Source organism: Neolamprologus multifasciatus, chromosome 2 (genome assembly GCF_963576455.1).
Source record: "Neolamprologus multifasciatus chromosome 2, fNeoMul1.2, whole genome shotgun sequence".
Classification (NCBI taxonomy): domain Eukaryota; kingdom Metazoa; phylum Chordata; class Actinopteri; order Cichliformes; family Cichlidae; genus Neolamprologus; species Neolamprologus multifasciatus.
Window position 1 is genome coordinate 25801221 of NC_140440.1, and position 11478 is coordinate 25812698.

Sequence of the window (11478 nt, forward strand, 5' to 3'; positions counted from 1 at the left end):
AGGGTTGGCATCATGGCATCGGCAAAAAAAAGTTGCTTGCACCCATGCTGCCCCGACATCATGCCAGCGCATTTTGGGGATTGCATGGGAACCAATCGGTTTTCTATTGCCCATTTGCGGGGAGTAAAGGCGTCTTCCGTTTGTGAGGTGCACCTGCTGCTTGGAGAGGGGCAGGGCAGAGGGGGATTCTCTGGCTGGATGGAGCACAACTAATAACCATCTGGCTAAATAAAACAAAATAAAAACAAATCAACAAAACAGGGTCGTCAACGCCGTCATCACGATTAACATGATTAAAGATTTTAACGCAATTAATCCATTTGGAGTGCAGAATGACTCAAAATCCTTGAAATGTCTCTGTCAACACATTTCGGGCAGTTTGTCCAAAGTTTGTCAATCCTGCGCTCCGGATGGGCTGATTGTATTAAAAAAAATTTTTATCACGTTAATCGTGATTACGGCGTTAACGCGTTTAACGTCCTACAACAAACAGAAAAACTGAAAACATTATGATATAGACTTAAAATTTGCACTGATGTGTTTTCTAAAGTCTATCACACACATATATGTGAAATGTGAGTGCGAGGACTCTCGTTGAGCTTGCTGCTGCTGCTGTGCTGAAGTCTCACACACAACCTGTCAAAAACTGCTTCCAAATAGTGCACATTTCATTATAATATTGTCAATCTAAGCCCGTTATGTATTAAGTATTTTTCCTGGGTTTTGTGAAATCCCAAAAAAAAAAAACCTATACAAGGTGTAGGTCTATTAGTTTCTGTTGTGCGGTTGGGTGTTAATACTGGAGTGCGAAATTACCGATGGAAGATGGACAAGAAAAGGTCAAAGCCATCAGGTCCTTGGTTTATAAAAAAAAGAGTAAAGAAGAGGAGAAATGAGCAAAAGATACAGGTAAGCAGATGTGTCTTTGGATAAAGGCAGGTATTATGTATCCTGAAACAAGATAACATTCATTAGTAGGGATTGGGAAAACTTTGTTAGCCACCTTTGTTAGCCACTTGGCTATGATAGTAAACAGTAGACAGACAGATGACACTGATGTGGCTTATTGAATGTTTGGGACTGTGTTCAGCATAATATTAATTAGCCATTAATTGGGAGAGGTGTATTGTTGATTTGTCTGCTATTGTCAGTGTATGATGAATTATATTGGCTGTTTGTTGACCATTTGCATACTCTTGCAGAGGGAGTGTTCGCCCAGGGCACCAAACAGGCCACGAACGCCCCTGTGTGCAGGTGTTACATTCTGTAATATGTGTTATTTATGGTTATAATACGTGTAATGCTATAAGTATGCACATTTCATATAAACATAGTCTGTGACTTTCTTTAGCCCATATTTCAGTTACATAAAAAAATTGAATTTTGATTTTATGCACTGTATAGCATATATAATAAATAAGTAAATAAGTAATAAATCCAGAAGCTACACAAAATGAGGTGGATCAGTTAGAAATACAAGTTTAACTTTTCACACTCTTTTTATTAAATAATCAAAATCTTATATGCTTTAATTTATACAAGATGTCAGAAATCCCCACTGCCAAGAAGACTTTTTTTTTTTTTTTGATTTTACCAAAAATTACTGGGTTAACCCTCTGGAGTCCAGGGTATAATTGGTCATTTTTTATTATTTGTGATTTTACCTCTATATTTCAACTGTTTATCTTGCCTTGTTTGGTATCATGCTTTTCAGCACAATCTCACATGTCTAAATGTAAAGTTATTTTTTCATTTTAACATACTGTATTAAAATTAAAATGACACAAAACCCCCCATATAATCCAAGTAGGAAAACATTTTGGGGTTTTTTGCAAACAGTAAAGTTTGCAAAAAAATACCCCAAAATGCAGCCAATGGCTGAGCCATTTTTGTACAAAAGTTTAAAACTACTACTAAAACTAAAATTAAAGAACAATAGGGTATCACAATAAGATGTGACAAATTTGTGCTACTCCAAAAAATGCTTTGTTTCCAGCACAAGACAGAGGAGCACATCCAGCTGGAGACACATTGCAGTCTGCCTTTGGTGGCCTCTGTCGCATTCACTAGTGCCCTCATTGTTTTACACACAAAGCAAAACTACACACCAAACATGCCAAATGTCACAAATCTCTCACATCTCAAAGCTCGCTATGGATATTACTATCTCTCTCACTCACTCTCTCTTGCCACTGTTAGTCCCAAAACCTTTTCCCTGTTCCTAATCAACCAAATGCTGATTGGTCAACATGGTACATTGGTGCATTGATGCACAACAGGAAAGGGGTTGCATTTTTGTCTTGTTTTTTGTGTTTTGCTTGCAAACAGATAATGCTTGCAAGCGATGTTCTTAGAAATCACAGTTTTTACCATTTCCTCCTGCACTAAATGTGACAATAGTATTCAGAAAAAAGCATCACATGTAATGACTCTGGTTTTCCGTGGCCTATCAACACATATAGTTTGAAGTCCATTCAATTTCAACACAAGTTGAAATGGAGACTCAGCGTGGCTGCGTCTTGTTGCTCTGTCATCTTTAATCAGTCATGTGATTTGGACACGCCTGCACATCCATCAACCTGAGAGGGTTAATAAAACTCACCTTCATTCTTACCTTCATTTTTAATTGGTGGGGAGGGGATAACACTATGCCATATATTCAGTTTTATAATGTATATTCAATGTTCATTGTAGCTAGGCTCAAAGTGGTAATGCTATTTTATTTTAATAAACAACATTGTTATTGCAAGAGATTATTTTATGGTGGTAAATTCCACCCCATGCCACCACAGTAGGTCTGCCCCTGCTCCCGTCAAATAACTGCGCAAACCACCATGTCAAAAACATGCAGTGATTTATTGAAATGTGCAAAAAGTGTTTAGGATCATTGTCATGTTGAAAAATTAAGTTGTTGCCAGTCAGATGCTTTCCAGATGCTATTGCATGGTGGATCAAAATCTGAAGGTACTTTTCTGCATTCATAACTCCATCAGTTTTGTCAAAGATAAGAAACACGGGCCGAAATACACCTCTAAACCATAGAAGAGCCTCCATAGTTTTAGAGATGGCTGTAGACACTCACTGTTGAACCTCTCTCTCTGACCTCCTCTGTACATACTGATTTGAACCAAAAGTTTCAGATTTGGATTCATCACTCAATCAGACCTGTTGCCACCGAGTTTCAATCCAGTTCTTGTATAATGTGACATAGCTCATCCCTTTTCCCCTGTATCCCTGACTGAAGAATGGCTACTTGACAGCCATCCTTCTAATGAAATCATTTCTGATGAGGTTTCAGTGAACAGTATGTATATAGGACTAGATGCATCTCTCCAGTCCGGTGTCAGATCAGGTAGATAGTTTATTAAGCTTCCCACTTCTTTTTGTCTTCCACTTGTCTGGTTTGCTTTTTTGGTAATCACCTAATTGGTGCAAAAAATGCTATTTTAACTCTATCAAACTGTGTTAACTTTGGCTAAACACACAATTTAAAATTGGTTCTCTGGTAAGTTCTCTGTTATGTTTAGACACAACACTGGTTTATTCCTTGAGTTAGGTGCCTTTTTATGCTTGAATGATTCATATTTTTGTTTCTTAACTACCTTAACAAACATCTTGCTTCCTCAGAAAATGTCCAGATTCAAGTCAAGGACTGAAAATGACTGAAAAAGCAGCCAATGTACAAAGAAAAACTTTCAAAGTCCTCCAGTTAGCCTGGAGAACTACTGCTCAACAACGTTTTAAAACTTAATAAGAAGTTTACAAGTCTGGCTTCTTTGGAGAAAAACATAAATAAATGAGGGGTGACTCCAGACTTTTCCCCCAGTGCTAAATATTTTACATTTTAACCAGAAAAACAAAAATGAATAAACTGCTTTTTTAGTCTTTCTTAAAAGAAAACCAAGAAGGTGGCGTGACACAAAAGAAATTATCCATGCAGCATTTTAGCATATAGAGTCACCTTGTTTAAATGTTAAAATTAAAATGGCTTCATAGGACTCATATAATGCATTCACCAATTAATGAGAAATAACTAAACTCACAAAGTATGCTTTAAAATGTAAAACTAGCAGCTCCCTTTTCTCACTGTTTTTGTATTCCAATTAGTTATTAGACTTTCTAAGTAATTTCCTCTTCCTTTAGTCACTCAGCTAAATCTGGGGCAAAAAAGTGAAGCAGTGAAACAACTGCAGTTTATTAAATGACCACTTGAGGTTGTTTCCAAATGTCAGTCAATGTCCATATACTCCCAACCATAATTTATAAAATAAACATCATGTTGTTTTCAACATTCTAATGCAGCTGTTTTTAGAGGTTGACAAAATGTTACCAGTGGGTGGTTCTATGGTGGCTTTGTCCATCTTTTATGTACAGTCTCTGGTTTTAGCCTGTTAATGTGACCAGGCATATCAAATACAGAAACAAGTTGTTGTTTGCTATTGCCTACTTTAAATCTTAAGAGAAGTATGCTATATTTCTCCTAATACTCAAAAAAGACTTCCTCGATGGTATATACATTTGCTATAGCTTAACATATTAATTACTACACATAATATAAACAAACAAAACAAACTTATTTAATTCCGTAACAGCTTCTTGTTTTGGGGACTCGTATTCACGATGAACTGCACCGGAAGAACTACATTACCCACAGCAAGACGCCTTCCTCTAAAGTACACATGCGCAGTCGGTCGTTCTACTCTGGACAGCTGTAGGAGAAAATGGCAGCATTCATGCTAGGACAGCAGGTATGACATTCAGTTATGTTTTAAATTTTAACATTTATAATAGGGCTCATTTTTGTTTTCATATCTTCCAAAACTTGTTTGGTGAGTTTTATTAATTATGCTGAGCAGAAATGAGCGCTGAACTTTCAAAAAGAATTCACACGAGGCATTGCACTTGAATGACTGCTAACGTGTTAGCCAACCAGCTAACTGAGTTAAACGTAAACGGTGCAAAGCGGGCCGATAATTCATCAGCTCAGGCTTTGATTTTCATACAAATGTTATTTTGCAGGCACGCCAGTTCAGCACGTCTGTGATCAGACCTGCAGCCAAACTGGTTAAGGTGAGTGACGTGCAGTGCAATAACCTTCTTCAGTAATTTGTGACAGGGTGTTAAGGTAACTTATCCCTGTAAATGTCCTTGTAGCCTCCCATCCAGGTGTATGGAGTGGAGGGCCGTTATGCCACTGCTCTGTTCTCAGCTGCCAGTAAGCAGAACAAACTGGACCAAGTGGAGCAGGAGCTGGGAAAAGTGTCTGTAAGTCAACAAAAAAGGAAACTATTTTTAATGTTGTTGCCACTGAATGATGAAAATGATGCTTTACTTAATATTTGATCACAGGGTTATGTGCATATTACTGTGATATATTTAAATAGCATCGCAGGATGTTTAAATATATAGTTTGTTTGGTTTTTAATTAATAATGAGATTAGTGACCTGATTGTTAAATATTGATAATCCAAGCAGTTTCGGTACCATCTACCTTTCGTCTAGTACTTACTTCCTTTTTTTTTTTTTTTTTTGCTGTTGTCTGCCACATTATTTTTCAGGCCCTGATCAAGGACCCTAAAATGAACAGTGTTGTAATGAATCCTCATGTGAAGCGCAGCCTCAAGCAGAAGACCTTCAACGATGCCCTTGCAAAGGCCAAGGTTTCACCCATCACCGTCAACCTCATCAGTGAGTGATCACAGAATTAATGTATGAATGAGGATTGTAGTAAGGTTACTGCTGGGACCCCTGTGTCATTAATCGTGTTTGTTTGTGGTGTGGTGTGTAGTCATGCAATACATTTGAACCTAGTTGTCATTTTCAAAGACAACAGTCCACTAGCACGTTCCAGATATGATGTTACCAAGGTCGCAAAGTAAGGAACATGCTAGTCGTGTGATGGTTGCAGCACTTATACATGCAGGTCCTTGAGATTTCACATGGTTCATTATTCTTAATGCTAGGGCTGCACGATTAATCGTTAGAAAATCGCAATCTCAGTTCATATTTATGTGCGATCTCATTTCCAAATGACAACGTTTAAAAAAAAAAAAAAAAAAAAGACGACGACGATTGTACCGCATTTTGATCCGGGACGTAATCTGCATGAAAACAAGCGCTCACTCTTCCTGCTCAACAAATGACAAGGGCGGAGCCTTATACCACGTGATACAGAAGCTGGCTGCTAAAATTGGCAGGGAAAAAACAATGGCGAACACGTCAGGGATGATGAGAAAGTGACTGGAGAAAATCCGTCCCGGTCAACCACCCAAACATCAATAACAGGAACCTTATACAGCTCTTCCCTATACCCGTCGAACTCCCGCAGGCGCAAAGAAATTACGGAGGCTATTACTCATCACCTGACCAAAGATATGGCTCCCATCAACACTGTGCAAAACGAGGGATTTAGGAAAATGATCAACACCCTAGACAAAATCTACACAATGCCGTCCCGCAACTATTTTTCTATTGTTGCACTACCTGCTCTATACACGCAGTGTCGAGCAACGGTGGAGATGGAATTTCAAGCAGTACAACATTTTGCGGCAACCACAAAACGTGAGACATTTGTTGTTTTTATGTTTATTTATTGTTTTTATGTCCAGTCTCAACTGTTACGAAGTTGATGTGCAGTTAATAAACGCAATAAATATTTATATTGGAAAAGAAAATTGTGAGAGAATCGTGATCTCAATTCTAAGAAAAAAAAGTCGTGATTCTCATTTTATGCAAAATTGTGCAGCCCTACTTAATGCCTAATTGGGCATGTTTGGTTTGAATATTGTTTAGGAACCTCTTTCTGATTAAAAAAAAATAAAAAAAAACATCTTGTTAAGCTTAGTATCGGTCTGAAGCCTAAATGGTGTTTTCTTTGCATAGCTCTTTTCGACCCTATTTGAACACTCTAACAAGGCTTCCTTACTACAATCCTCATTCATACATTAATTCTGTTGCATATTACAGATCTGCTGTTGTAACCCCCTTGGAGAAAAAACAGAGCAGCTAGAAGTATGTTGATTATAAGAAAATAACATGTATATGAAAATACTTTGACACAACAGCCATAAGGTTTGGACCACATTCACAAGCTGTGTTTTATGGGGTCTACGGACCAGGTGCTCTTGAACATTCCTAGATCCAGGCTTAAAAGAGAAGAGACAGCAGAACCTTTTCAGGTGCAGCTCCTAATCTGTGAAACAATATACCTTTTCACATAAGAGCTGCCCAGACGCTCCATTTTAAAACGCTGATGAAAAAGAAACTGGTTATTCTCACTGGTTTACAGTCTAAGTTGAGCAGGTTTTTCCAGGTTTTTTATTGTGCAAATTTTATCCTGTATTCCTATTCACTTATATGACAGTTTGATTACTTTTTTCCTCCTTTAATCAAGGTTTATGGTTGTATTGTGTATTTTGGTGTATGTTTGTTGTTCATTTTGTGACTCTTATGTCTATATTGCATAGCCTGTACAGCACTTTTTCAACTGAGGCCATGTCCACACTAGCCTCCACGTTTTTAGCCAAAAACGCCGTTTTCAAATCTATCCGGGCTAGTGTGGACGTAGCCTGAGTTGTGTTAATGTGCTATAGATGTAAACTTTGATTTGATTAAGGGTAAATAAGTGTTACTAGGAAGAACTGGGCAAAATCACACACTGTTTACTTTAAACTGATGTAATACAAAAGCTACACTTTGCTCTGAGCAGATAGAAAAGTGGAGAATCTTGCTCAAACATGTATTGTCTTTTTTTCTCCCTCTTTAGATGTTTTGGCTGACAATGGTCGTCTTACTTTAACTGGGGATGTTATTAACGCTTTCAGCAAGATGATGAGTGCACACCGTGGAGAGGTGATCTGCTCCGTCACTACTGCGCAGGTATGAAATGGGTGTATATGCAAGATATGTTCCTACATTATTTTTTTTCAGATACTGAAAACAGGTCACATCACTTAAGCAATATTTGCTGCTGTATATATCATTCATTTTATCAATTGCAGTATTATTGATTTAGACATATTGTACCTTCATAATGAATGTTTATCCATTGCAGCCTTTGGATGAAGCTAATCTCTCCGAGCTGAAAGTAGCTCTTAAAGGCTTTCTTCAGAAGGGTGAGACTATCAAGCTGGAAACAAAGGTACAACTCTAATGCACAGTCCCAGAAATCTGCACATAACCTTCTTGCTGATGAATTTTGTCTTCAGGGGAAAACTCTTTTTGTGCACTAGTCAATTCTAAGATATGGAGTTATTTTGCTTGCATAACATGTCTTATCTCAGACTGGTGAGATAATGTTTAAGCGCACATTTTGGTGTTTACTACACTGTCTGTTTGACACTCATGAAAATGAGTGCAAATTTAACAATTTGGATAATTTACATAGTGAAGCAAATATTTTCTGGAAACTGGCATTAAAAAATATGAATTTAAAAATGTACATAATCAACTAGAGGAGTTTGTATTGTGATTGGCTGTAAGATGAACATTTAAATAGTGAATTCCAGGAAATGGAAAAACATCTTGCATCTTTTTTTCCCCGCAAGGCTCTGACCAATCATTTACATAGAAATAAAGCTTTATCAATATTTTTTTTTAATCTGTTTTCAAGGTAATTGCTAATAATTATGTTCATATCTTTCCGTGCCTAAATTATAGAACATTATATTTATTTTTTCTGGCTGTTGACAAGTTAAAATGTTTATAGATTAAAAACTGACGTCCATTGTGTCCTCTGCAAAAGCCTTTAATTGTATATCAAAGAGATTTTAAATGTGGCTCAATCCACTATTTTAATCCCCCCCCAAAAAAAGAAAATTTAAAAAAATGGAAACTTGTGAAACAAGAAATCATTGTCTTATGTTAATGTAAGGGGAAGTCTCGTGTTCATATGTGTTTGCTAACAATCGACCTGTCTCTTCACAGTCGGATCCTTCCATCCTGGGGGGCATGATCGTCAGCATTGGAGACAAGTATGTGGACATGTCCACCAAAACAAAGATCCAGAAGCTGACCAAGCTCATCAGGGAAACTTAGTCCTGTGGACTTAATTTAGCAAAGACGACCATTGGCTAAGGGGAAACTTTGAAAATTGTAGATTTTGACCTGTTTCAGCACTGTTGTTGCCCTATAAATCCAGTGTTTGTGCTTAAACTGTTAATAAAAACTAAAAAAAATTGATCGCTGATGTTTGTTGTCTTTGTAAAGCACATATACACAGCTTCCATTATACTGACCAGTGATCTCATTGCCAGATTAGTTGATACATTGTCGTTACTACATTTTAATAAATGTACAGTTGGTTCAATACAGTGTGCCAGTTACAATATTACCGCTGTGCTGTTGATACAATTTTGGTTCCATGGCTACCACAGTTCCATGCTTCACTACTAGATACATTTTTGATACTTTTCCGATTCTACAGAAACCCATTACGTCACACCGATCAGTCCCTACGTTTCTTGACCGCTTTTATCGCGCATGCGCGGTTGTTGTCTGCTGGTTAAATTTTTTTTTTCCTTTTCTTTTTTTTCTGGGTGAAAATGGCTGCCACTCTCATCCAAACCTCTGCGTAGAGGATTAACTGAGCGTTGAAATATGCAGCAGACCCGCTTCGAGACAACACTCGCAGACGCCAGGGCGTAGTTTGTGCAGCGCCTTCACAAAGATGTTGTGGCCGTCAGGGAGAGGAAGTGTAGACGAGTCGAAATTAACCCTTTCCACTCCAACGTCCACCAACAAATGAGGTACGAACTGTTCATCTTTCGTTCTTTGAGTAGTTCGGCGATCTAGTAATCATTTAAATTTATTGTTATGCATGCCGTGCATTTTTGCAAACTATGACTCTGTTTGAACATGTTTATTTCGGACATCACTTATCTTTGTTTGTTTTGTGTTGCAGTGCTAAAAAGGCCTGTTTGAGCTACTAGAAGTCAGCTACTAAAAACTGGATTGTCAGTAAAACACGTGGCTTTTCTAGCTCATGTATTTCTATGTACCCCAACAGAAAATGATGCACCAAGTGACCACCAGCAGCAGTGACTATTGCATGAGTGCACTAACAGAGGACTGTCATCCAGGCAGCCACTTTGATTTATGTAGTACACAGTCCAACAAATTCTACCCCTCTCCGACAAACCCTGGTTTGCAGCTGTCCCTCGCCGGCCTTGCCCCTTTGCCACAGGGCATGCACAAAGCCATGGCGTGCCAGTTACAAGACACCCAGAATGACTTCCAGCCACAGGCGGTGAGAATCAGAGCCGGTGAAGCTCTAGGGCCTGAGGGCTCTAAGAAAAAGAAGGGCACAGCGAAGTCAGGGCGGAGAGGGAGGCCATCGGGGACCACAAAGTTAGCTGGGTACCGTACAAGTACTGGGCGTCCACTTGGGACAACTAGAGCAGCCGGTTTCAAGACAAGCCCAGGCAGGCCTCTTGGAACCACCAAAGCTGCAGGATATAAGGTGAGCCCTGGGAGACCGCCTGGCAGCATCAAGAGCCTCACTCGCCTCAAGAAGCTAGAATTCGGATGTGATGGCACCAGCAAGCTGGACTTTAGCAACTGCAGTGCTCCCAAGAAGCTGGACTTCACTAGCTGTGATGTTTCATCTTTTCCATACACCATGATGGAGAAAAGAGAACTTTGTGAGCACGGTAGCAATAAAGTGGATGAAACCACAGAGATAAATTCTGCAGCTGCTTCTCCGGTGTTTGAAAAACATTTGGTTGCATGAAGAAGAGGACTAGAAGGAATTGTGGCATTTCATGTATGCTGGGAGAAAAAGTTGTTTGTTTTATCATTTACAGTGGTTCTAAGTTTTCATTGTACAGTGATTGGCATTCTCATCATCCTCTCCTAATAAACAGCTGAATCACAAATATGTTGCTCCAGTGTGGCAGAGGTGCATGCACATGAAATAACACCAGTCAGTATAGTTAGTGGTTCAGACCTCAGTAACCCTGATGTATTCCTCTGAATTGTGACATGTTCTCTTACTCTGTTCTAAGACATGAATATGTTTGTTTGTGTGACATTTTCTACATGCATATACATTTTAGAACAAAAAAAAAATATCATGAAACCAAATCTTTCCCGAGCATAAATATGTAACCATGTAGTCGTCCTTTGTGTTTTGTCCGCTTGTCTATTATGTGGTTTATTTTGTGATACAATTCAGGAAAGCAGGAGCCCTGCGGTACGTTTTTATTGACTCAAACTGGTAAAGCTTAAAGCATAATACCCCCTTTGTTGCTGCACTTTGTAAATATAGTTTGCATCATGTATTGTAACAGCCTGTTTCCATATCCACAGTCACTCGATAAGCACACCCACTTGTGCATGTATGTTAGACTGATCAGTAGAGGGGGGGAACGACTAATGCTTTGTGGCGTATGTAATAATAATAATAATAATGATTTCCTGTATGTGAAACCAAAATAAAAGAAAGAAATCGACTTTTTCACAGTTTCCTGTCACTTGTAA

General features: G+C 38.5%; 2 protein-coding genes across 3 annotated transcripts; both read left to right on the forward strand.

Moving 5' to 3' along the window:
• The first annotated feature begins 4640 nt into the window (after positions 1 to 4640).
• Positions 4641 to 9180, forward strand: atp5po (ATP synthase peripheral stalk subunit OSCP). Its single transcript, XM_085175846.1, has 7 exons — positions 4641 to 4748; positions 5020 to 5070; positions 5155 to 5265; positions 5559 to 5688; positions 7766 to 7878; positions 8054 to 8140; positions 8926 to 9180. The coding sequence occupies exons 1-7, from the start codon at positions 4722 to 4724 to the stop codon at positions 9034 to 9036; spliced, it is 630 nt and encodes a 209-aa protein (XP_085031972.1). The 5' UTR covers positions 4641 to 4721; the 3' UTR covers positions 9037 to 9180.
• Positions 9181 to 9302: 122 nt separating this feature from the next.
• LOC146524486 (uncharacterized) lies at positions 9303 to 11458 on the forward strand. Of its 2 annotated transcripts, none has more exons than XM_085175821.1 (2): positions 9303 to 9746; positions 9902 to 11458. In XM_085175821.1, exon 2 carries the CDS (start codon positions 9983 to 9985, stop codon positions 10727 to 10729), a length of 747 nt encoding a protein of 248 aa, XP_085031947.1. In that variant the 5' UTR covers positions 9303 to 9746; positions 9902 to 9982; the 3' UTR covers positions 10730 to 11458. The 2 variants fall into 2 exon arrangements, with proteins under 2 accessions (XP_085031947.1, XP_085031956.1); XM_085175830.1 differs by having other exon boundaries at positions 10007 to 11458.
• The last annotated feature ends 20 nt before the right edge of the window (positions 11459 to 11478 follow it).

Coding starts and splice junctions, on each gene's coding strand:
- atp5po (XM_085175846.1), top strand. CDS start 4,722: ATGGCAGCATTCATGCTAGGACAGCAG. Junction 5,689..7,765: donor CATCACCGTCAACCTCATCA/GTGAGTGATCAC, acceptor CTCCCTCTTTAG/ATGTTTTGGCTGACAATGGT. Junction 8,141..8,925: donor CTATCAAGCTGGAAACAAAG/GTACAACTCTAA, acceptor GTCTCTTCACAG/TCGGATCCTTCCATCCTGGG.
- LOC146524486 (XM_085175821.1), top strand. CDS start 9,983: ATGTATTTCTATGTACCCCAACAGAAAATGATGCACCAAGTGACCACC.